This window comes from Neopelma chrysocephalum, unplaced genomic scaffold (genome assembly GCF_003984885.1).
Source record: "Neopelma chrysocephalum unplaced genomic scaffold, ASM398488v2 Primary Assembly neopelma1_65c, whole genome shotgun sequence".
NCBI lineage: Eukaryota > Metazoa > Chordata > Aves > Passeriformes > Pipridae > Neopelma > Neopelma chrysocephalum.
The window spans coordinates 236,171-262,838 of record NW_020897724.1 but is presented as its reverse complement, the minus strand read 5'-3'; the positions used below and the strand labels follow the sequence as shown (position 1 = coordinate 262,838).

The 26,668-nt window shown below is 41.8% G+C and overlaps 1 protein-coding gene across 2 annotated transcripts in view; it reads left to right on the top strand.

Annotated features, from left to right (window-relative positions):
- XYLT1 (xylosyltransferase 1) overlaps positions 1-26,668 on the top strand; it is a 175,106-nt gene that overhangs the window by 81,762 nt on the left and 66,676 nt on the right. For both annotated transcript variants that reach the window (XM_027684261.1, XM_027684262.1), the window contains exon 2: positions 8,025-8,556. In XM_027684261.1, the coding sequence (XP_027540062.1) occupies positions 8,025-8,556 (532 nt within the window). The remainder of the gene's footprint in view (positions 1-8,024; positions 8,557-26,668) is intronic.

Genomic DNA, 26,668 nt, shown 5'->3' with positions numbered 1-26,668 from the left:
ATGGCAACATTTTAGAAAAGGAAGGGAAAAATAATCCTCCAAACAATCACTTACCAATGCAGATGTTCCAGCACAGGGTCCCTTGTGCACTTTGTGCTGGTCCATCTGTTACTCTGGATTGAAACACAAGTGTTGCAGTAGTTTTGGGATAGCTGTGCCTGTAAGTGTCTGTTAGCACTGAACCTGAAGGACTCATGCTTTTTCAAGTATCAGAATCCCCCTTTTAACCCAAACAATTGCTTTTTCTCATAATCCTTTTACATAGCAGAAAGCACTGTGTTTGAACTAATTACATCTTTCATCTTTACCAGCTTGCAAGTCAATAAACTTGTTTTCACCTTTTGCATCTCGTTTTTTACGGAAAGGCATAAAGTAACAAATTTCTCACAAAATATTTCTCACAAGTCTTCAACCACTGAAAATTCAAGTACAATGTACTTATTACAGCAAAGCGGAAAAACATATGGAAAAAATATAACTAACATCTGCTGCCTTTCCTCCATCTGCTCTCCTTGGCCCTGCTTTTGTTCAAACCTGCCAAAAGTACTCATTTTCCAAGGGTCTTGTGGCACATCAGCCACATCTTCGATTAAAGGTCCTAATTTCTTGTTTGTTTTGGTGTTGTGGCAGGGGGTCTGCCCTGCATCCCTGTGGCTGCACAAGGACTTCAGGCAGAGCAGTGGTTGTTCTGTAGTTTGACAGATGTGAATGTGGTAGGACAGGGGACAATGGGGTGAGCTCTGCATCCAGAGTTCATTTTGTATTGGCAGGGTCCTGCCCTACGTGGGACAACATCTCCCTTCACCCGGTGGCCTTCTGAGCTGTTGAAATGAGGGTCTGAAGGATGTTGAAATCTGTGCTGTTGAGCACAGGAGATGATCCCTGCTGTGGTGCTCAGCCTCTGGACCGTGGTGGGCTGCAGCACCCAGGGGAGGTGCCCAAAGCTCCTGTAGCCAGCAGTGTGTCAGCCCCACACTCTTGATCATCCTGGGCAATGGGCTCACTTGGTCTGCCAGTGGGAAGGGAGGCAGGATCTAACCCATTCTCCCGCCTTCCTCAGCAATTCTCTGCTGTGATTTTTCTTTAATTTTCTGCTGTGATTTTCCTTTAATTATTATCATTCTGATGGTGACCATCCTTCTGTATGCATTTAGCAGAACAGTGAGCATTTAGACATTTCCAGGAAAATGCCCTGTGGTTTTACTTTATGGTGATGGAGAAATATGTTTTTTCTTGGACTCTTGCAGAAAAGGAGATTTGAGTGAAGCTGCTTCCTAAGATGGATTTGGGAACCAGCCATGGAGCTGAATTTGCCATGCTCTTTATTTTGGCAGCCTGTAGCTGCCTGTGGAATGGGTAGTCTGAAAAGTTTCTTCAGCCATGTGCCAAGGGAGATGGATGCCCAGCTGTTTCAAAAAAAATGGGATGAAATCAGATTTGGAGCCCACTGAAGCATAAGGAATATTTATAATTTCTGCTCTTGTTCTCAAGACCATAGCGTAAAGTTTGTAGTTCTGAAGGCAAAAGGTTTTGATTCTAACTAAGAAACAGTCCTCAAATGCACAAAGGCAAGAGCAGGAAAAACAGATTTAATCCAGCAGTAGTCCTGGCTTGTAGAGATGCCATCTTCTGACAATTGGAAGGTGTTGTTACTGAATAATTATCAGACAGTGCAAAATAATATGTCACAGAGCTGTGATTAATATTGAACAGAAAGTTTTTTTAATTATTTTCTCATAGTGCTGTTTAAATTCTTCTTGGTCACAGGACAGGTGAGATAGATGGTCCCATAAAAGCTGACCGGGTCTCTTTGAGGCTTTGACATACGATGCAGATTTTGAAGCTGTTCCCCACCTCCTGGAGCTGTGAGCTGGTTTGGGTCCTGCAGCCACACAGCTCACCCCAGCAAGGACACAACTGCCTGCACCAGCTCTGGGGGCCTCAGTCGTGTGTGATCCTTCATGACTGCCCAGTCACTGCGTATTTTCACATGTGATGTGCTCTATTATGTGACAGGAGGAAATATATGTCCATTTTTATAGTACAGGTGTTAGATTTATACCTGGCCCTGAAGGCCTGCATCTCCAGTACTTTGTATTTAGAGGAAGGTCTGTGTGTTTTGTTCTTGCTCAATGTGTGTATATGCATATTTTTGGTTTGTTTTGCTGTGTCTTTAAGAGGTACCATGCTTTGCCAAGGGAAGAATATGAGAATATGTTCTCAGTACAAAAAGACAGCAAATCCTTCCATGCTGGAGAGAAAATCAGTTGTCAGATAAACTGAAACCGTGAACATTTACCATTCAGGGCTTGATTGCACATGGTCCATCCATCTGGGTGGTATTTATAGGACTTGGTTGATACAGAAATCGTACAATGAATAACTTTTCCTGAGAATGGAGCATTTTCTTTTTGTCAGGAGGAAATGCTCTGTACAGTGCAATGAACATCTCTCACAGATAAATGCAAGCTCTTATTGTGTGCCTTTGTGAACTGATTAAGGTTTTCTTTAACTTTCCATACAAAGCCTCTACAAAAGGAGCCTTCTAACAGCACTGTGCTTCTGCAGGTGTGTAGCAGGTGATGCTGGAGCAGTGCCCACCTGCACGGTGTGGGCTCTTCCCCTTGGCTTTGGTGTCCCAAGCTGGATCCCTCAGCGTCCCTTTGCTGTCTCCAGAGCTGGTGCACAGCAGTCTGCTACGTTTAGTCTCTGCTGATTTAAATGCACGTTAAGTTATCTCTCTGAAAGCAGGTTTGAAATTGGTCTAGTGTTGGCTTTTTGCACATTGCAAAAATGAGCAGTCATTGCCTAATCCTGGCTGTTGGCAGAGGCACTCCTTCCAGGGGCAGTGGGGAACTGTGCGAGTTGGTACCTGATGGCTCTGTAGTGTCTGCAGGTCTTACAGCAGGATACCCCCCAGAGAATGTGCTGGCATGTTAGAGTTTTCTCTTGGCCAGTATTGCTGTCATAGCCTTTAACCTCCTGCCTTTAGCACACAGGATACAGAACACGAGAATTTGTGACCTAGATTATCTAAACTGGGCAATCCCAAATTCGTGTTTATGCTTGGGTGTGCTTAACTCAGATGCAAATGTAGCTGACAGATGCAAGTGAGAAATGTATGGAGAGAGGCAGTCTGCAGGTATGTAACTTCACCTGGCTGAGCTGGTGTGGGTTGTACTTGCAAAAGCCTCTGAAAGTGTTGACGATATGTCATTACAATCCCTTTGTCATTACAGACAGCTGTAAAGTTCTTCCAAATTCTCTGTATTTGTGCTAGGTGGAGTGAGTAGCAGCTACTGTTGTTGGGTCTGCAGTAGGTTACAGCAGCAATTTATTCCATGGTTTTCTTATTAGATTGCAAAGTCTCTGCAGAAACACAGGCTTTCCTTCCTGAGATAGATGGGACTTCGAATTCAGACAAACTCACAGTACCTGAGCCCCAGACCCTCAATCAGTGTAGATATAGTGGCTAATATACCAAAGAGCACACACTGTGTCTGACAAACTTTAATAAAACACATTAAAGTTGGAGTTTGGAGAATTAAGATCTGCGTGTTCAACAAGCAGCAGAATTTGGAGCAGAATTCAAACTCTGTCCTTACATATAATGGCTCTGAGCTTAAAATGTTATTTTTGCATTAATGTTATAATATTATTTTTAGCATCAATGGCAATCAGTATGTAATTGGCAGTGATCTCATGCACACTCCTGGGTACAGACTGTTCTTTCCCAGTTTCAGAGAATTTGCTTGTTATTGCTGAATTGCAGGCACAGAAGAGGCCCCACGGTCATTAAAACTCTCCCTGACAGGGCTCTTGCCATCGAGTACTCAGCAGTTAACCTCTCTGTGTGTCTTCTGATAAAGTTAGGACAGAAAATTTCTGTTTGTGGAAATCCTTCTCTTAGGCCTGTGTTTGATGATACACATCCACAACGTCACACTTCATCTTTGAAATATGGTGCTGCAAAGTGAAGGAAACTCTCCAGAGATTTCTTTTTAGCACCTTCCAGTACCTAAAGTGGCTACAAGGAGCTGGAGGGGGACTTCTACAAAGGCATGGAGTGACAGGACAAGAGGAAAGGGCTTTAAACTGACAGAGGGTAGGACTGTAGGAGAGGCACGGTTGAAATATGTGCTCTTGGGTGGCACGTGTTGTGTTTGACACCTTATAGTACTGAGTAATGTAGTAGGGTAGCCTCTCAAATGAGTTAACTTTGGATAGATCCTCCTCTGATCTGTGTCTGTTCTAGAGAGATTTGGTCCATTGCAAAGATCAAAATGGTGCTTTCCCTTATAACTTTTTTGTGTGTTCTTTGGATGAGATCGATACAAAACAAAAAATAGCAGTGTTTGATGTTGGTTTGAAAATAATGCTTTCATCTTTGACTGTAGACACATGCAGGCTATATTAATAGGGTCTCTGCTTCTCATTTGGTCCTGGGATAGCCTTCCATTTTTTCGGTGATTTGCAAGCACAGAGATAAGGAGGTGCTACTAACAAATAGATAAAAGTTGAGAAAAATGATGATTCAGATGGTGAACCCACTGGCATATGTGCTATGGTACTGTCAGAACTGGGATTGCCTGGTTTCCAGATCATCTTTCTGCAAGATGACTTTGTCCTGTCTTGAATGTCTCGGACATCCATGACAAAGTCTGCAATTAATCCAGCACTGTAAAAATAAAATACTGCAGAGCAAGTAAAACCCATCTTCCTGCAGGCAGCTGAAAACCAGATGTGCTGCTTTTGTTTGTACCTCTGAACTTCACAAATGAACACAACTTATTGTCAGCAGCTGCTGGTGTTCTAAGCTCAGAGTGCTGAGTTTCACTTCCTCTGCGCTGCAAATGTGTGCGTTCTGCTGTCATGTCTGGAGCCTATCTTGAAATGATTATACTGTAAAAATCATGCTTGGCCTTGGTGACAGCTATCGAGAGAGAAAACCAAATTAGAGGTGGGTGGAGGTTTTTGGTTTTGTGGCATTTTACACTTGCACCAACAGGTGTGGCTGGATGTCACTGTCCAGCTGGGGTATTTGTTACATGTCCTTATTTTTCAATGTATATCTATAGCTCTTGTTGTACAGACCCTGCTTTATTTTTAGTCCCTGCTCCTCCCAAAGAGATGTCCCTGCAGACACTGGGTGTCCTCCTGTGGGGAGGTTTTGTCGTGTTCTCTGTCCCTGCAGGCAGGGAAGAGTTACAGCCGAGCTTCGTTTTGTGTCTGCCTTTGAAGCATTTAGAATTCATTTGTTATTTCAGATTCCAGCATGTAGACTTGGAAAAGCATTTCCCAGAGGGGGCAAAGCACTTGAAGAAGGAAAACAGTTTAAAGAGGTGAACTGCACACCAGTAAATCTGCTGTTTGCTTTGCTTTTTTCTCCTGAGGTTTCCTCACAGCTTTCTGCTGCTCTGTGCCAGCGTAGTGCACCAGCCAGGTGGGATCACTGCTTCAGAGCCCGGAGCTGCAGCCTCTGGCAGTCCCAGGGAAGCTGCACAGCTTGTCCAGCACTCCTGGGCACAGGGTTGGTAACATGGAGAGCAGGGATCCCAATGGAAACACCACACAGATATTATGTCAGGTGCTGTTTGAAACAAAAACGCGCCCTCACCTCATCTTTTGGCACTTTGTCAAACTCCAGAGGTTCAGATGGGGCAGGAGGGCAGAGTGTGGGCAGGGCTGTGTGCTCCTGGGAACATGGGGGGGTGTGTGCCTGTTATTCTGGTTCAGGCCAACGTCTCATTTGTGGTAATAATTACCACAAAAAAAACAACAGTGAACATCTCCTCTCCCTTCTTCACCCCTTTATAAACATGCATTTGCTGGACAGATCAGGATTTTGGGGGGGTGTAGCCAGGTGGGGATTGGTCTTGTCTCCCAGGTAACAAGTGACTGGACAAGAGGAAATCACCTCAAGTTGTGCCAGGGAAGATTTGGGTTGGATGTTAGGAAAATGTTAATCATAGAAAAGGGTTGTCAAGCCCTGGCATAGGCTGCCCAGGGCAGTGGTGGAGTCACAGTCCCTGGAGGGATTTAAAAGACTTCTAGGTGTGGCACTTGGGGACATGGTTTAGCGGTGGACTTGGCAGTGCTGGGGGAATGGTTGGAGTCCACGATCCTAAAAGTCTTTTTCTACTTAAACGAATCTGTGATTCTGTATTAAATGCTGTTCTTTTCCTCTCCTTAAAAAAAATTAAGACAGAAAAAAGAATTTAATTCATGTGTGCCCTTAAAATTTGAATTTAAAAAAAAAAAAAGAAAATCTTTCTCCCTAAACTGGAAATATATTGTTTATTTGAAAAATGTTTGCACTTTGGTTTGTGAGTTGTTGCCGGGGGTTTTGTGTGGTGTGGGGGTTTTTTTGTGTGGTTGTTTGTTGTTGTTGTTGTTTTTAATTCCTCCGTATTCTGTGTTGGACTGCTAAAGCTAATTGCAAACTGAACATATTCATGGAGAGAGAATCACTTCATCCACTTACAAAACAACATCTTCTAATGAGTAAACTATTCAAACATTTCTCATTGCTGAGCTGCAGAGGTCAAACTGATACTGACTTCCTGCATGGCCTTGGATAAGCCATTATCTCCCTCTCCTTTCTCTGCAAACCCTGACTGTTTAGTTCCTCCCAGAAGAGGTGTGAGAAGGAATTAGCTAATGCTGATAAAATGTTTTGAATACAAAATGTGATTCACAGGTGCTAAAAGATGATCCCATCAGTCATCATTAGTGATGCTGTCATTTCCCAGCCTCTAATTTTTGGTTAGGTCTTCCACAAGTGGAAAGGAAACAGGACAGACTCAAAAAGTCTATTAATATTTATACTCCTGTCTTCAGATGTTTTAATAACAATTCATCATTCATTTCATCTGTTACTGATCACTTTTAGAAATGGAGATGTTTCCTGGTCTATGGGTCTAAAAATTGTGTCCCCCACTAGTCTGAGAACTGATTTCCATGGTTGGAAATCAGCATCACCCACCCCTGGCTGTCCCATTTAATAGTCATATACACACCTAAGTGCCCCTTGGTTGTGTTCTAACCTGTCACATCTTTTCTAGAGCAGATTGCCCTGTTCTCTGCTGTCTCTCACACTCTGTGAGAATCCTCCCTTTTCATTGCTGTTGTAAACATCAACACCTGTGCTGTTGATGAGCAGGGTCAAGTTCCCGTGGTAATAGGTCTCCACCTATCACAGGGGTGCAATTTTGAAGCAAATTCTGCTGCAGACAGATATTTTCCACGGTCTGTTCCTTTTCCTTTATGTGATATATTTTAAATGTTGCAACATTATGGGCTGTGTATTTATCAGAGAGTACCCAGTGTGGAGAAGAGGAACATGGTGGTTAAGAGCCAACACCTGAGCCTGGCTCTGACCCTCCCGGGGAGCCCAGGTGTCTGCAGCTGCTCACACAGGGCTTGTTGCTCCCACAAATTCCCACCTGCAGGAAGCCTGCAGTGCACCCACCCGATGGGAACACTTCTCTGAAGTTCTAGTATGTAGAAACTGGGGGAAAAAAATAAAATTGGGAGGGGTTTGGTTTGTAGCAAAGTTACTTCAGTGGAAGAAAGCTCAGGCTCTAGTCCTGTGGTCAGGTGGTGCTTTCTGCAGAGGCAGTTCCTGGGGTATTAAACTGCAGTCGTTACCACAAGGAGGGAAGGAAAGCACTGAAGGACCTGCTCTTGCTCCCCTGAAACCTGTGTGGGTTTTGTTATAGATATTTAATGGTGTCAGGGCGAAGTGTCTGGTTAATCACTGCTCACAAACCTGAGTAAAACACCCCTGCTCCATCTGAGATGGGGGTTGGACTCTGGTCCAGGGAGGAAGGGAGTGCCCCTGTGGGTGACTTGGGCAGCTCAGAAGCCTCTTAGCTCTGTCTTTCTGCTATGAACCCTAACGTGGGGACTTTTTGCAGTATGTTGGATTGTAATTGATTTATGTTGTCATGTAAGAAATGCTTGTAATGCATGGGATATGACTATTTTAGTAAGATGAGTATAATTTTTCTCCCCATTTATAGGATGGCTATTTTTCCCACCGACCGAAAGAGAAAATGCGAACAGACAGCAATAATGAAAATTCAGTCCCCAAGGACTTTGAAACTATTGATAACAGTAACTTTGCTCCCAGGACTCAGAGGCAAAAACACCAGTCTGAGCTGGTGAAAAAACCCCTTAGCAAGCAAAAGGAGCACTTGAGAAAGAAACTGGAAGAGGAAAAGATGAAGGAGAACTTGCTGCTGGGGAAGAACTCCAACGAGGTGGTGCAATTCAGTGATCACCCCGGAAAAAACAGCAGCAGCAGCAACAACAACAATCTGAAGGAGATTGACAGGTCTCCCCAAGAGCATCTTTTAAAAAAAATTGAAAACAGCTCCCCTGAACTGAAATACGACCAACCACCCAAGTGTGAGGTCACGGGCAAAGAGGCAATCTCAGCCATGTCCCGCTCTAAGTCTAAGCAGTGTCGCCAGGAGATCGCGGACGTGTATTGTCAGCACAAGGTCGGGAAGCTGATGCCGGAGAAGGTGACGCGTTTCTGTGCCCTGGAGGGTAAGTTGGGAGATGGCGAAGGAGAAATAACACAATGTCTCGGGGGAAAGGACTCTATGTTTGAAATGGCCTTCTGATGAGAAAAATGGCTTTATGGCAGGAGTGTGTAATGGACTTAGCCCGTGAAAATGAGGGAGGGTTTGACGGTGTTTTAAACAGGGAATTATATGGGTGTCACAAGAACCTTGGTAGATTCCTACTGAATATTTTTTCACTTCCTCCACATTTTTATTGCACAGTGTGATCTAGGTATTCAGCTGCTGCTCCTGTTTCTTTTAGTTCTTAGTCTAGAGACAGAGAAGTTTAGCCAAAGTCTGGTTATTCTGTGCAGGACTTGTGTGCTTTTTAGTGATCAGGGAACAACCATTGTGAATTTTGGTGCTTTATGCTAACCAATAAATGAGTGGCATTGATGTTATGGCCATATGGCTATTTTTCTGGCACAGTGGAGTCCTAAGCATTTTGATAACCCCAGTAATTATCAGAAGTATAGTAAAAAAATTTCCAAAAGCGTGGGGAAAATCCAATTTTGTGGCTGACTTCTATTTTTAATGTTCTCGAATCAGCAAAAGTTATTTTCAAAATCACTGCTGTGGAGAGTCAGTTACCTCTGCTGGCCTAAGCCAAGCTTTGATTTGTTGCCTTTGGTTTCTCCATGCCATCAGATCACAAGTTACCTCTCAGCTTGCTGTCAGTTTGCATTTCTGAGCTGACCTTTTCCTGCTTTTCAGAGACTGCTTCATGTGTCACCATTCGTCAAGCTATAAGCTCCCCACAGAGCAAAGTGCCTTTTAAAAAAGAGAAAAGCATTGATCAGTTGATCAAAGTGGGTATTGATCAAGGAGCAACATTATCCACAGCAGCATTTGTTTATACAACAGTCCAGAGTCCCCACCCTGTAAGTGGCACTTCAGCCCATGCACAGAAGGATGTGCTGATGCCTTTGGCTGAGCTGAAAGTGCAGAGGGACTTTTACAAACTAGAGAATAGGTTTGAGATTATGGAGTAAATGTGGTGAAAAGCCATTGGGACTAGGGGATGTTTAGTTTCTTTCATTAGGAATATTTAGTTACTTCCTCTAACCCCCACGGTACCTGTTTATTGCACCATCACAAAGCAGTGGGTGCTATAGGGTGGTTTCAGTGTGGTGGAGAGGATGATCCATGTTGCTATTGCCTAAATTAGGAGATTAAATTCCCTGTACAGACAGTGGAAAAGAAGAGGTGCCCCAGAGAATGTTTCCAAACAAGCACATCTCCGTGTAATAAGATTCTTAGGTTTTTAATTTAGATGGTGCATGTTACCAGGATGAATGGTGTGGCCACCCCATTCCCCACCCCAGTGCATCTATGGCTGTTCTGTTTTGTTTTTTACCATGTCTCTTTTGGTGTTTTTCTCCCTCTCTTATCATGGTAATACTTCCAAGTTTTTAAGCTGGATGGGCAGACATTGGAGACCAAGAATTCATGGAGCAGGCAGAGGACTTGGTGTTCAGTGGGAAGATGAGAAGAGAAACAACAAAGGCAGCTCAAGTTGAAGGGGAGATAAAAAGGACAGCAGAGAATTAAGAATTTAGCAAAACCAGACATCAGTGACAGGCTGAGCATCAGCGAGTACCCCTGGGTGTCCCTGAGGTCCCACTGAGGTGCCAAAGATGGAATTCATGGTGAAAAACATGTCCTTGCCATCCTTCCCTCTTCCTCCCTAATGACAGGACAGTCAGCTCTGGTCTGTTGATGGAGGTCAGCACCTTGCAGACACTGTCCTACACTTTTTGGGATCAAGGACGTGTCTTAGTAATGTAATCAATGCTGTATACCTTGTGTAGAATAAATGCATCACATATACAAATATGCAAGTGATATCCTGGAGAGAGCTGGAAGATGTATTGTCATCAGTGTGGGCGCACACACTGCAACTGTGCAATTTTGCACACACCTATGATTCCATCCCCTGCCTGGTAATCTTGTCTCCCAGGGATACAGGGTGACTTTCCAGAAGTTTTAAAAAACTGCCATTCTTAAAAACAGGTTTCTCAAGAAATATTTATTGCTTCTTTTTTAAATACAGATTTTTATCTCTTATGCCCTACAGCTGGGATAATAGTGTGGTCTTAGAACCAAGTACAGTGTTACATTTTACACTTGAAACCTTTCAGCATGTATGTACATAGGACATTGGTATAAATGCTTCAGTTGTAATAAGACATAGTAAAACGTTGTAGTAAAAGTGTTGTGGTCCCATCTCTCTCCTCCCACTATAGAACATAAATACTGCTGTCGTTCACTCACAGGGTGGCTCCATCCCTCATCAAAAGTGACTTCATCAACACTGGGGGTCCTTGAAAGGAGTTGAACTTGGTTAGGAGATGTTTCTGAAGCACTGGCCATCAGCTTTTGGGGATATAAGACACCCCACTGTTAGGATTGCTGGTAGGGGGAGGTGTAGGTAGGGGGTCTTGCTACTTTATACATTAAAAAGGCTACATGCTGTTTGTCAGCAAAAGTCAGACACTGTGGGCCTGAGTCTGTATTCAACATGTGAGTGTTGTTCCCTTCAGTTTTGTTTGAAGAAAGGTTTCCTGTCTGTTTTCAGCAGAGCTGTGAAGTATAAATATTTATGCATTTGGAGCAGCACATTCATCCATTATCCCAACATATAAACATGTTCCCAGTGCTGTGGTTTCCATTGAGATGTCATTCATTGTTTAATCCCCTTGGATCTTGTCTCAGCTGATCAAAACCACAATGTTGCTAAGTGTAGCTATCAGTCATGGGCATGACTCCATCCAACTGGATTGTCATAATTGTTAAGTGATATGTTCACTTGGGTGGTTATCAACGGGAACAGGATCGTACAAGCTGTTTCTTTTTTAAATATTTTATTGTTTCCAAAGGCAACAGGCAAAGGAAGTTGATTATAGCTATCTTCAGTGTATAAAAGAAAGGATTGTTGTAAGCCAAGAGCATGATATTCACTACTTGTTCGACATGCAGGTGTTATTTCTCTGGGGGCTTCTGAAGCAGCAAAACAGGGAAGGGTAACTTTACCAGTTATTTGACTTGCAGAGCACATGAGATGGCATTTCCCAGCAAGCTGGTCCTAAAAACAGGGCACAAATGCTATGGAATAGGAGATTGGTGTCAAAGGCTTTAACTGCAGCCTTATCCAAAGTCTTGGCTGAGATCAGGACAACAGGCAGCTTGAAAGTCTCCCTTTGCTTGGAAGGGAATGTTTGGAGTTTTTAGGAGTGTGTTTTGGGGACAATGCAGTCAGCAAATATAAAAGGGGGAATGTAGATACAGCACGAGGTTAGATGAGGAAAGGGCAAATCCAGTCCTGTGCAGGTTGAGAAGAGGGTACAGGGAGACATCCTTTGAGGAGTTCATTTCTTCTCAAGAGACATGATATGGAGGTCATCAACCTGTGGACAATGTGGCAGATTGTTTCCTTGAGGGGGCCACCGTCAGCCTAGTCCTGTACAGGCCAGACTGGGGACACTGATTCCTGTGGTGTGACAGATTCACTTCTGCTCACCAAAGTTGTTGGTGGACGTGGACCAGCTGCCTCCCTTCTTTGTCTGTCATCACACATGGCCCTCCTCTTGTGCAGGGGTACTGGGAAGAAGCAGAAGTTTAAATGTGAATTCTTGGCTCTAAAATAAGCTTCACTCTGTACCTAGATAAAATCTTCTTTGACAAGTGACCTGATCTGCTGCCAGCAGAATCTCATATTACCATGGACAGGAGCACATGTGACCACTGTGACCCTGACCATGACTGCTGAGATTGCTGCCCAACAGCAATGGGCAGCAATGCAATTACAGTTATACAACTCCACATTTCAACACGATACTGAAGTTGTGATTTCTGCTTACAGTCTTCTTTTTGCAATGGAAGTAGCCCAGCTGCTGACCCATTGGCTGGGTTCAGTCCCGGCGTTCTCTGGTTTTCACCTCCATGTGGATGGTGGTAGTTTGTAGCTCTGAATCCCTTGCCTTGCAAGTTTACTGGATGGACATGCAGCACAGTTCCTCCTTAGTCATTGGCACCAGATCCATGAGTCATCACAGGCACCGTGCCAAGTGGTGTCTAAACCAGGCCTCCTCTGGGCCACCTCCTCTGGGCTGCCGAATCCCCAGGGGAGACTCTGGCCTAATCCTGATCATTAATTACCCAACTGGGTTTATTCTTGACCCAAATCTATGGCTTTAGATAGACTAAAGGTATGTAGCAGGGTTTTTTGAGGGGTCTTTTCTAAGATGTAGTTCTGGCAAAAGAAAAGTCCCTAGGAAAGCAGAAAGCCTCAAGTGAGCCTGATTTATTTCCCTTTGGCTCTTCTGTTGTCTTTTCTTAGTTTTTAAATCAAACAGGTTTACCACTACCTTCATCCCTGTGGAGTAAACCCAGCTTATAATAAAGTAGGAAGGTAATCAAGCTACCCTCATTCCACATCATTCATCAGACTGCCTTCTCCCTGGTTGCTTATTGATAATGCTGCTCTGGCACATCGAAGCAAGAGCTTTCAGCTTCTTACAGGCTGCTGAGAAGAAAATTTTCCATTTCGTTTTAGAAAACACAGCCTTTTGGTTTTCAAACTGAGAGGAAAGGGCTCTGAAGCTCTGTTTACTGAATAATACACACAGGTAATAGCAATCTGAATGTCTATAGTGTTTTTATCTGACTACTTCAAAGCACTCAACAGAAAGAGCTGTGATTCGCAAGGAGGGAGAGGATAAGCCACTAAGATGCCAAATACTTACGGGGTGGAGCAGAGCTGTTCTTTAAGGCATGGAAATGAGAGCATACACTATAAAATTTTAAAAGAATGGGACCTGTAACTGAGCAAATAGGGGATTTCATCCACTCAATATGCGTGTGCACGCACACAGTGACGTAGAGACGTTTGATTTGTTCAGCTTTTAAGTGTTTGGCAGTGCATTTTTGGACTCGCTGGGTTTGATCTACAGATCACTGAACCCCAGATTTGTCTTTTTCTGCTGGTTTCAGGATTCCAAATGACATTGGTTGCTGCTGCTTTTCTGTGTGGTTAATCCATTAGTGTGACAAAATCACTGTGGTGAGCTGTACAGGGTTTAAGGAGCCTGCAAGAGCCACTGCACATGCAGCCCAGACAGCAGTTTAATTTGCTGCACCACAGATGACTCTGGTTGCAATAAATTTATTGTGAGTAGACTAATTGCAAAATAACCCTAATTGAGTAGTTATCGGCGAACAACATCCTGTGGAACAAAACTGCTTACAATTAATAGCATTTAAGCCATACACTGGTATTCTGCAGAATGCTGAGATGTAATTACACCGTGTACATAGATTGTGTACTGTTCTGGAAACCATGTTTCCAGCACTGCTTTCATTATGAAGGGCCATTTCAAGATTCAGTATTTGCATTTTAGGCAAAATGAATTTATGAAATAACTCGTGTTTCTCCCCTCACATGTGTGAAGCAGAGCCTACTCTAATAAAATGAGTGATACTGTGGCACTTCAAGGCGAAAAATGAGATCTCAGGAAGAATGTCTGTGGCCAGTGATTCTCAGATTTTTATTATGGCCACGTGTGTAAGTTTGGATAGTTAAAATTAGGATATAAGTAATAATGCAGTATATCATTTAAGTGATGAAAGTGCATGTCAGTGCTAAGGACCCAAAGTGCACATAAGCCCCTGTCACCAGTCTGCCTGCCTTGCTGTGGGTGACCAGTACCCTCTGGTTATTTGAAGGGAGTGATGGGGCAGCCTTGATGTTAGAGCTACAAAACACTTCCCCCTGCTCACAACTGGGTTGTTCCGTGGCAGGAGGGCCTAAATGAATGAATTATCCTTAGAAACTGGATCTGGCCAGTGGGTCAGAAACTGGACCATTTTCTTTGCAGAAGGAAGGTGTGTGCACACCTTGTAAGGGAACCAGAATTACTAGAAATGTCCTTGTGGCATCCCAAGTTAGGGTGACATGGTTTTGCCACCTCCCTGCCTCTCTGGGACAGCTGCAACATTGAGGCCAGGGGACTGATGTTTCTAAGGATGTGTGAGCTTGTGGTGTTGCAGAGCTCAGGGATTTTTGTTTCCAAAATAAGGCCGTTGTGAGCACAGGCTGGCTCTGTCAGTGCTGTCTTGCGTAGTTTCAGCTTTGGGATTAGAAGAAATTTCAGTAAGGGGAAAACTGTTGGGTGTCTATGACAATTAATCCTTTCATTTAAGTACAGACAGCTCCTGTCTAGATCATCTGCAAGTTTAGAAGTGGGAGAATGAGATCAGACTGATGATCCTGTTGTTTTTTTCACGCGATGCTGGTGTCTGGTCACGTTTTCCACGTTAGGCCTGTCTGAACACCTGTGGATCTGGAGGCTGCAGAGTTGGTCCCTGACAGGCTGCAGAAAAACATCTAGGAAATGGCATCTCAAGGAAATGCCGAGAGCAGTGCATGACACAAGGAATAGGGGGCAGAAGGGCTGGAAAATTTATGGTCAGCAGTCCCAGTTCTCACCAAGCCTCTGTTTTGGAAAATGATATCGTTTCATGGAGCATTAAAGGGGGAGCGTGGGCAGGCGTGGGAGAGGATAATGGCTAAGTATGTCCTTGCTGCAAACCTCCTGGGAAGAGAGCATGAGGGTAGCAGAAGCTCAGTGAATATTTTGATAAAGATTACTGTGTATGTACAGAGATGACAGAAGAGTATTTAAGTGATTGTTAATGCTTCCCAGTGATCCTGAAATGTGGTGGGGAAAGTCAAATACAACTGTGGCTAAAGAAAATTGTTGGTGCAATTGTACGAACTGGAGAGGGGCAGGGGATTGGGGAATGAGAAGGACCAAAAAAACCAAACCCGAAACAAACCCACCAAACCCAACCTGCCCCTGTAGTATGTTGAGCCACTCTGGAAACATGATAGTTTTCATATAAAATAGGTGTTGGACCTCTGGAGTGGACTCATTATGGTGTTTTTAGTAGACAGACCCTTAAGAAGAAACACAGCATCTAATTATCTTAATTTGATTCAAAGCTAGGCAGGCAGTTGTGCATATTAGTGCTGAACTGAGCTTGAGTTGAGGTTGCACAAGCAGTCTCAATGTTATATTCTTTCCTAATTTGACTTTGCCACCAGAACAAAATTGTGTTAGAATGTCAATGTTACATAGTAATTATAATCAAGCAACAACAACTTTCAGATTTGCTTTTTGGTTTAGGCCTAAAATGTCACTGCGGACACAAGGAGCACAAATTCAGCTCTACCTTTCTAACCATTGCACTTCTAGAAATACCATTACTTAGCAAAGTAGTACTGTATTTTCACAGGAATCTACAGCTGATGAACTATTATTCTGAGACTGGCAAAGTGTTATGTTCCAGAAATCCTTGCTGTCTGCAGGTCAAGGCTGTCGGAGTTTAGTTTGAAGCTGGTGGCACTGACTGTATTACTAACTGGGGGGAAAAGTATTGACGTTTAGTTTCGTCCTCCTGAGCTGAGGCAAAGAATTTTCCTCTGGTGTGGCTTCTTCAAACAAATACCTTAACTTTTTACAGAGTTTGTTACAGAATTAAGTACATAGTTAAAGGGAATGCACCCCGCTTCAGGCAGGTTTTGAAAATCTACATTTATTTGCTGTATTTTGGGAGTCACTGAGCTTTATGAGATGGGTGGCTGTTTTGTAATGTCTTTGCTTGGAAATGAGGAAGAGCTGTTTAAGAGATCTATTCTGAATTAAAATTCCAGCAATCTAGGCATGAAGCCAATCTTACAGGACATTAATGCCATTTTAAATTCCAAATCATAATTTACTTGTTTCTGTTGCAAACATTTCTTATGCAGAAGGTAGTTTTAAAACATCAGTCTTTTTTTCTCCGTGGGTAATCATGCCTTCTATAGAAAAACTGAATGACAAGAAACTGTAGCTGAGCAACCTTGAGAGAGATTTTGAAATTGCTTAGTGTATATTTAGTCTTCCAAATACACGCTCGTCTTTGATAGTTTGAGAGCACGTTAGAAGTGAATAGCCCTGATTCCCTGCTCACACTATTTTAATATCCACGGTATGCCACTGATTTATCATCTAGTTGTGTCAAGAAAGTTATTCCTGATTGGCACCTTTGTAAGGAAGAACAGAGTACTCCCATCCCCCAGTAGCTACTGCTGTCACCAACAGGCTTAATCGAATGCACAATAAATTCTAAAGTATTTTACAGTTTTACTATAAAATATTTGTTTAAAGTCTTGGCCCTACTGAAAGGCCCATGGCAAAAGTCCATCATTTTTCTTCTCTTGTTTTCTCACCAGCCTCCAGGGAGGCTGAAGAATTTTTTAGTCTTTTCTCCTAGAGCTTACTGCAGCTGAATCATCTCAACCATCTCTTGTTTCAGTGCTTATCTATGTCTCTTCGTCCATGGATGTCACTGTAAGAACAATGGGATATTTAGGCCAAAAAGCAGAATTATACAGCAGGAAAATCATTATCTATTAACTCAAACAATACAGTTTCTTGAAAATAATTTGAATAGCAACTCCATGTACTTTCAAACTGTGAAATTTGTAGGATGTCTTCTGAAGGACTGAATTGCTTGTTGCCTTTTAAAACAGAATTTCTCAATATGATATGATTCTCAGGATGAAACCCAGACTTCTGCAGGCAGCGCTGTCAGGAGAAAATTGACTGTACTCCAGTGTCTGCATTTCCCTGCCCCATCACCTTCTCCTGTGCTGCTGCAACTTTTCTGGGTGCTAAAGACTTTAAAGAAAGGCCCTTGTACATCCTAATGGTGTGCTTTGTCTAGACTGAGGAGAGAGGGTGCGTTTAGGTCGTGAATGGGTGGTACATACTAAGCTCATCACTAACCATGTAAAGGCTTGGTTCAGATGTGGGTTCAAGTTTGCTGTTCATCATTACTGCACATACACACTGCCTGTGTTTTAGAGGAACCATGTTCTCCATAGGCAGTAAAATTCAATAATAACTTCAACTTCACAAATTCTTCTTAGCAGCAATATATTGCCTTTGAGTTAAGACAGGAGTTTAGAAATAAAAGCCTTTGTCCTTATGAATCAAAAGCTTTCATTTAGACACCGTTCTCCTTACTTTACATTATTCCCTACTACCATGGCCAGTCAGAAGGAGGATACCCTTCTGACTCTGTCATGATGATGATTTGGGGGCCAGCTTTGTAAGTTTGAACATAAAATCTTTATGATACTCTGAGTATATCACATCTTTGTGTGGATCAGCTTGAAGAAGTTCATCTACAGAGCTCATCTCCAACTTTCTTGCTGATTCTTCCAGCTTGTGTTTGCTGACTTTAATGACCAGTTGTCCTTGTGGTATGATCATAGAATGTCCTGAGTTGGAAGAGACCCTCAAGGATCTTCGATTCCAACTCCTGGCTCTTCACAGGAAAACCCCAAGAATCCCACCATGTACCTGAGACTGTTGTCCAAATGCTTCTTGGGCTCTGTCAGGCTTGATACTGTAACCACTGCCCTGAGGAGCCTGTCCTAGTCCCCATCCACCCTCTGGATGAAGAACCTTTTCCTAATATCTAACCTAGACCTCTCCTAATAGTCTGCAGCAGTTGTAGGTCTTGTCAGGGAGCACCACAAAAAAAAGCTGTTAGTCAAAGGGACTTTTTCTGCAAATCTCATTGAAGCCTCACTACTCACCTGAAGTTCAAGGCAGCCCTCTGTGTAACTAGAATATAATTGCTTGAATCATTCTCTGTTGCAAGGTGATTGTCTCTCTTTTGTGAAGACATTCTTGCCCATACTAATGGAATTGTTTTGTTGAAGTCTTGATTAATTTCTATAACTCATTAAAAGTGGTAAGAGAAGCACTTCCCAGGTGAGAATGCACCTGTGTTCGTGACTGGCTGTAAACAGCAGCTTAAGCAGTCTCACTGCTTACTCACCTGTGTTTTGGTTGCAAATGAAGGTTTGCATCCAGCCAATGGATACTGCTGTGCAGTGGAGCATTTGAAATTGTGGTACTTTCAGACTGAAAGCTTCTGTGTATGCAGTGTGTTACTGTGCTGCATAATGGTGTGGAGCTTGACAGTAGTATGACTAAACAGAACCATACATTTTCATGTTCTCCATCTATTTGTGGGCTATGATTCATTCTGGGCAATTTGCTGAATAGTAGAGAGGAAAAGGGAAGTTCAAAAGAGAAATTTACTTCAATATATGTTTTACCCATTTGTACTTTCTCTTTTGCAGGGGACTGAGGTGTAGGTGCTCTGAAAGAATTTCGCTGTGAGTCTCTGAGCAGGTTTAAAGATCTATCCCAAGAGGGAGTCACTTTTTTGGTTGTTTATTCAGAAGCATATGAGGAATATGCTCCCTTACAGAAGGGAAAGCTGGACAGGAGAACCCAGCCTGGCTCAGTTGCCCACCTTGTCAGAGAAGCAAATGGCTAAGGAGAGGTGTGATTGAGATTAATTGTGAATAGACCTACTGAGACTAATTGTGAAAAAGACTTCTGTGTAACACACACTGGATTTGCCAAGCCAGAGGGAGGCTACATGGAGCTGATGTGGTTTTGTAAATAAATTAGCATTTTCTGCCAGGAGGTGATCACAAACCCAAGCTTCCTGTGAACTATTAAAAGCAAAGTGGGCTAGAGGTTTAACTGATGTAATAAACTAGCTCTGCTGACACCTCTTAAGTGATGTCTTACTTTGATAACTTTATTCAGTAACCTTTATCAGTCAACCCAAAAATGTCTCTATGCACTAAAATCTATAGGTCTGTCCGTGAAAAACCCTGATGTTTTCTGGGGGGATGAAGGCAAGAAATCAGTGCAGCTGTAGGTCCAGTCTGACTTACTGTACTGTCCAGATGTATCAACACATCGCTGCCAACGGTTCTCCAGCTTTGCCCCACGGAATGATGCACAAATGTGAACTCAGAGGAAAAGTTTCCTGTGATGTTTGCCCTCCATTTTTAGCTGTTCAACTCAGCAGCTTCAACCTGGTACAGGAACTTATGTGTGGGGGCTGCTGCAAGAGGTGTCAGTTGGGCAGTGGATCCCTTGAGTGCTTCTGCCTTAGAGACCTGGGCAAACCACAACAGCAACTTTCTCTCTTTCTCTCTTGACCTGGTAGCTTTTAGTATGTCTGATATTTTTGTGGCAAACCAAATCTGTTCCCTTTTCTTCAGGGTGGTTAGGAAGGGAACTGTGGTTTTACTTATCATATATTTCAAAGACTGCTCAGTGCTGTATTAGTTTCCACAGTAAATTTCCTAAGGTAAAGTGACAAACCAGTAATTTTTCATTATGAATCAGCTATCCATGAAAGATTGGATTTAGGTCAGAATTTATTACCTTACGGAACCAAAGCCAATATTTTACATAATGTCAGCTATCTTGATATTAGAGAATTTTAATGGCTATGCAATTCTATTCAATGATGAAGTTATTTCAGTTGTGTAGTATATGTCTAGGCAATTTGATGTACAGAGCCCTGAGATGAGAATTGGATAAACATGGAAAATGGTGATTGATTGGTGAAAGGTTGCAATAATGTCTGCCTTGATATACCTTTTATTGTTAAATTATTTATCTAATGCTATCTCCTACACTTTTAGGAGTCTTTAAGTTGGCATTAAATCGATGTTTAAGTCTTCACAGTCAGAAAGGTCTCATAACTCAAACTGATAAATATCTTCCAACAAATCAAGTGGAATAATGATCCATCTTAATATGTGAAAGTAAGAAAGATATTATTTTTTCTATTTGCTATGAATCCCTATAGAAGGACTGGGCCATAAACCGGAAGAATTAAGATTAGCAGACAGAAAGAAAAAGTGCTTTGTAGAAGTTTGTCTGGGGAAATGAGAGCAAATTCTGTTTGCTGTGAAAGACCAAGGCCTTCCAGGAGTCTCTGTGTGGCTCATTCCTGGAGGCAAAGAGAAGGGACGGGCTCCACAGTGTTCTATCTGCCAAGGCACATTGAGCATCTACTCCAGGTGACTGAGCCTGCCTCTGACTGATCCCTGCTCAGGGTGGAGGAGGTACCTGGTAGATCAGTAGAATAGAAACGTGTCCTTGGAAGAGCTGGAAACAGAAGCACAGGATGGCATTTGGATTTGCCCCTGGGAGCCAGAGGGTAAGACTGATCCCACACAAATGGCCATCAAACCAGTCCATGTCCTCTGCCCGTGTACTGCGAAGCCGTGGTGCACATTTGCTCTGCCCTTCACATCCTCTCACTTATGTTCTTTTGTCTAGAGTTTGTCAAGATACAGATTAATAATTTTGTATTGCATTGTTCAGAAAACAGTATGGGTAACTTATTTTTTCCCTCATCTACCAAGTGTTATATGGCAAGGGCCTGCATTATCTGTCTAGAAGGCGGATAATAGGATCAGCAAGCACAGCTGAAGCTTTTGCTGCCTATGTACCAGTTTAAAGACCAGAAAGAAATGTTAAGCATGGTCCATAGGCAAAGAAAAAGTTATTCAGGTAGTAACTAAATCCAGTGAAGAGAGAGTGGCAATGTGAGTCCCTCTCTACCTTAAAGGCAGTGATATTGTTGAAAACTAATGCTGGAATTTTCTTTGAATAGTAAGAGGCTTTTTTTTTTTTGAGATGGAGATAGAAAAAGATTATCTTATGGATAAATAGAATCTCCAAAAGAGTTTTCATCTTTAAGCATTACAAATTGATTTCAACCTATATCTAAAACTAGCCAGCTGAAATAGCACAAACCTGCCCAAAATACACCTTCAATACCTTCTAAGTTGGTGCAGAATTGAAGCAGAACGTGAAAACTGTGCATCATCCCTGAATAATACATTTCAGAGCTGGTGAAACATTTTTCAGCATTTGCATAAATCATGGTTAGAAATAATTGTGATTTGACAATTTTCTTTTCGTTATCTGAGTTGAGAACTGAAAACTGTAATTGCTGGCTGGCCTAAATTGGTGTAGCTTCATTTGGATAAAGCAGTGAACCAAACTGACCCTGCAGCTTTTCTAAAATGCCATCATCTTCCTTTCCAACAGCATTTGCTTATGCTGAGTTAAAACATAAAAAATCCTACATTTCTTCAGATTAATTGGATTAAGCTAGACTGGAAATGGTGTAATACTACACAGTAGGCATTTAGCATCCCTAAAACTTCAAGCTTCAAAGAGCAGTTTCTGTAGCAGTTCAGGCTCCCTACCTGGGCTTGTTTATTGCTTTGAACATGCAGACATACTTTTATAATTCATAATCATCCTTAAAGAAATTCAGCTGTTATTTAAAATGCTCTGTTGGGAATGCTCAGTAGTTATTAATTAATAATGCATCAGCAAAGCAACAAAAAGGCAGGTAAAGATGCAGTTAGAAGTATTGGCTGGGTCTCTGCTGCCTTCAGAATTGTGTTTATGTCTTGTTTCCCCAGGGTTAGCTCGTCATCGTGACTCTGGGTTCTCCTCTTCATACTCCAGGCACTTTCTTTAGAAAATACTGACTGATGCATGAGTATGTCCATAATTAAAGGTAAATCAAAATGCCTGTTAGCATGTTGGTGTGGGTTAAGAGGTATAAACTGACTCAACGTTTTTTCAGTGCCAGAAACCTGTCAGGGACTCGTGAGAAGAGAACACAAAACCATTCAGTAATATCTTTGAAATGCAGAAAATTTAAGGCTAAGTATAACAAGGAAAAAAAACCCACACCAAAATCTACTTTGAACTGCTGTTATATATGGCTAAAGAGGAGTTTTATTACACTTTATTACAGTGTCAGTGAGGATCAACACTGTGAAAGTCAGTACTAACCTGGTGTCATTGTGGTTAGAGTTGGACCAACTAAATGTTGCTGCTTTGAAGATGGATGAACTGTTGGGAGATTTCCTATACCCTCTGCTGCCTGAGAGCTGAGCTCCATTTAGCAATATTTTTTTTGCATTTTGCTTTCATGCTGATTACCACATTTGCAATGTGTCCTATTTTTGTGTGGTAATTGGTAATCTGGAAAAATTTACTTGGTGTGCAAGATTTAATATTAGTTCCTGCTGCCATGCTGACAATGAATTAGCTTTTTGGACTCTATCATATGTTCTCAGCAGGCACATATGTAATTAAAACGAGCCCACGTTGAGTTTCATATTAACACTCAAATCACCTTTGGCAAAAGGTCTCTATGGTCTTTTGGGATTATACACTAGGGCAATGTAATTATAGTGTCAGGTGTGATTGCTACTTTAAAATACTTCTTCATTTAAAATTATGTTAAACTTTTCCATACTAGTTCACTTTTGGATTTATAGAATGATTTTGTTCTAATAAAAAGTTGCCAGCACAGGCGTTTTATTTCAAATGTCATCCTCAACTCTGTGAAAGTTGTCCTGTTGAACAGTAAGCATTTGGTATCAGGAGACTTTGGATTAGCTTACATAAAGAGTCATCCTAGACATTAAAAGTATTCTTTTATTAGTGAAAGGTGGTACTTGCAATAGGAAGGTCAGGGCGGTCCAATCTCACAAAGGAAAGGGGGAGAGTGAGTGGTGTGTGTATGGATAAACAGTTCACCTTCCTGCAATAGTGTCTTAAGAACTAATATGAAGAGATTTTTCATCATTCTTTTAATGTCAAAATAAAGATAGTGGAAATTAAATTATATTTGAAGGAAATTGCAGCTCAGTTCTATTTGCTTCTTTCAGCCAGAATGGGGAATTGTTAAGGAGGCTCAAAGTTAATCTGCATTTATATAGATCAAGAATTATTCAGAACTGGAACACAAGCAGAATTTGGTTCAAACATGGTAATTCTCTTTTGATACTGATTTTATACTGTCCATTCTCCATTGATTCCAGATGGGCTGCAGAGTAGGAGATGGATTGAGATTAATTCAGCAGATAAACTGAATAGTTATGTTGCTACCACTCATTAACAAACTCCTTGCCTTAAAAAGTAGTATTTCTCCTTTGCCTCTATTAAAAATAATCTTTGGGGGTTTTAAGCTGTGAGAAGGATGAGTTCCTGATGGTCCACAGCCTCACAGAAGTGTTTGCAGCAGGAGCTGCTGTAGTGATAGGAGACCTTGCTGTAGCTCTCAATGATTCCTGGTTCTCTAGTGCTGTGGTTTTGTACCTTTCTGTAATGAGGTGCAGACATCTTTACTGGTCCTACCCATACAGATAGTGAAGTATAGAACTGTTTCTGCAAAAAATAACAGCAAACCTGTTGGGGTGTTTTCCCTGTCTGCTTCACTCAGGTGCTCAGTGACTCAGGGCTGTGGAGCACTTGCTGCTGGTGTGGGAGCCTGCAGGTAATGGCCAGCTTTAACCAGCTGACAGCCAGGCAGTTGTTGCTGCAGATCCTCTGCCAGCAGTTCTTATTTTTTCTGGTCTCTTTTTTTAAATAAACATGTCATTTTCCAATCTGTGAGATGTTTCTCATGTTTCACACTTTTCATCTCCTAAATTAGGTTTGCTTAGCAGTTTTGCTGCCAGTTGGTGATTTTCATGCCCTACTGTGCTATAAAAGCCAAGTTGTGAATAAATTTGTTTGGGGCTCTGTCTTTTGAGGAGGAGGAGCTGAATTACATCTGAACACAAGTTGCTTGCATTTTTTTTCTCTTTTAAGCCTCCCCTTGTGATAGGGGTGATCAAATAGTATATGAGTGAGAGGTGGCAGGAGAAAAACCCAATTATATTGGAAACCAATGCTACTGAATTACATCTAGACCTTCAAAGCAATTTTTAGCACTTCCTTTACCTAATTAAAATACATAACTACTTGGATGTGTGCCCTGTCTCATAGTGTGCTGCCCCATTAAGTTATTCCTGGAGATCCACACTAACACATCGCTATCACTTCTGCCAAACTCCCCAAATTCAGTGGTGTGGGATAAGCTGCACAGAAGCAGAGCCTCCCTGAAGCCAAGGTCCTGCTAAAACCTTGCCAGCACACAGGCAGCAGCATTGGAAGGGCAGGATCTGTCCCAGCTGCAGGAAGTGGGAAGTGCCTGGGGCCAAATTTAGTACCTCTGACTGCTGACATGGAGAGTTGCAGAGTGGGAAGGCAGAGTCTGAGGAGCAGAGTTAAGATAATTTTAGAAATAATATCCATTATTATTTTTGTCTGTAAAAAGTCAGCATTAATTTTTTTGTTTCAAACATTGCACAGATACTCCTCTTGTGCAGTATAGAGCAGACTCTTCAGCAAGTTACTGTTTAAGCAGCTCTTTGACATCCAAGGGCATCACAGCCTTGTTAAAATCTGAGAGGAAATTTAACTGATTTATAAATTATGATACTAGTGCAAGAATATATTTCACTTACAAATTCTCCCCAGATGCTTTTAACAGCAGCCAGTGACTTATTTAGTCAATAAAATGACGTTTTCTGCACATTAGATTTTTTTAACAACAAAACTGTAATGTCTATTGAAATACAGAAAAATTACTTTATGTTGCTTTGGTTGAACATTTTCTGATGCCAGCAATTTGATTTTTCCTTTGTTTTCCTCTAGTGGTATGTTAATGGGATCTTTTTATACTGTGATGGAGTAATGGAGTGAAAGTCCTTTATTTTAGCAACAAGACTATGCTGTTTTGTTCTATTCTTTGCCCATAAATATAACTGTGAATATACATCCTTGTGAAAACCGATCCAAATAATTTTCATGAGAACGTTTTAAAAAATCAAGCTCAGTTAATTAGTAGTAATTTGTTCCTTGCTGGCAAAAACATTGTATTAGGAATTGTTTTCCCTGTTGGTTCAAAGGGATGAGTGTTAAAAGGCCATCATCAAACCCACCTGCTACGGCTGCATCTGCTTCACATTAGTGATGTTTCTAAATAACTGAAACTCAGGTGTAAAACGGGGAGTTAAAATTCTGTATTGAACTCCTCATACACATTCAATTATATATGTTTGTGAATGAAAGTGATTTTAATATTCTCTCTTTTGTGTGGCAAATTTGCTTTTGAAATTTCTGACGGATGTGTGGGGGCTCAGGTTTGCTGCTGGTGCAGCTTTCCAGGCTGGAGCTGGGCTGTTCCTGGGCAGGTTTGGGGTTAGTTGGGAGGGTGGGGAGTGAGCTGTGGAGCAGAGCAGGAGTTTAGCTGCTGTCTGGTCAATGGATGTTTCTGTGGCTCAGAACCCATCACAATGAAGCATAGAATTCAAGATATGATTTTCAAGGCACCCTAATTGGATTAGAGGGATTGTATTAAAGATATGTTGGCTATGAAATGTTTCAAGGATTAATGCCAGATGATTTTTTTTTCTTCCTTCTTAAACTATCTTTACTAATCCCTCTTGATCAGAAGCAGCTTCTGGAAAGCATTCTAGCCAGGAAGGAGAGCCCAGCCCTGCCTTTCCCATGTCCAGGAAGAGAGACATAGGTTGTGATATGCAGTGCACAGACCAAAATTCTCCATTGTAGTTAGATCCAGAGTACTTACTAGTACTTCTTTTTTCTGAAAATGTGCATATTTACATCCTGAACATTTTCCATGTTAATGAACAATTTTGGGGTATAACATGGCCTGTGGAAGAATTAACATCCATGTGTTTCTTCTGTGTTTTAACCTGTCCATATATGCTAAAATCTGGCTTAAGTAATGCAGTGGCATTTATTATTCAGATGTTATTGTAACTGAGCATACTATACAATTAAGTTTTTGAAGTCTGCCAAAGGAACCAGCGTTAATTGCTTACAGTAGAATCTATTTGCTGTTGGAAATGTCACAATATAATTATGTTACATTCCTCTGTCTGACAAGTAATATACTCAGAGAAGATTGGTCCTCTTTTTCTTCTCTGTTGGGTGAAATTGTTCACATTCTGCATTCATCCTTTAAGTTGTACTCATGGTAGCAAGCTTGCTTGAAGTACGTGAGCTGATCAGTGATAAAATAAAGTGTTACTATTCAGATGAAGAAATAAGAAGTACTTTGGGTCATTTGGGAAAACCATTGCTTACCAGTGTCCTTTGACATAAAGGATATTTGACAGCAGTTATGTGTCAGCACATATGCTGAAATATGGGTACTCTGGATGCAGAAACTGCATTTGTTTGTGGGAAGCTGGTTTTTAGGTGTGCTGTTTTACTTTAAATATTTGATTCCAACTGTTTCTTAGCTAACCTAGCAGTGTATCCACACTCAAG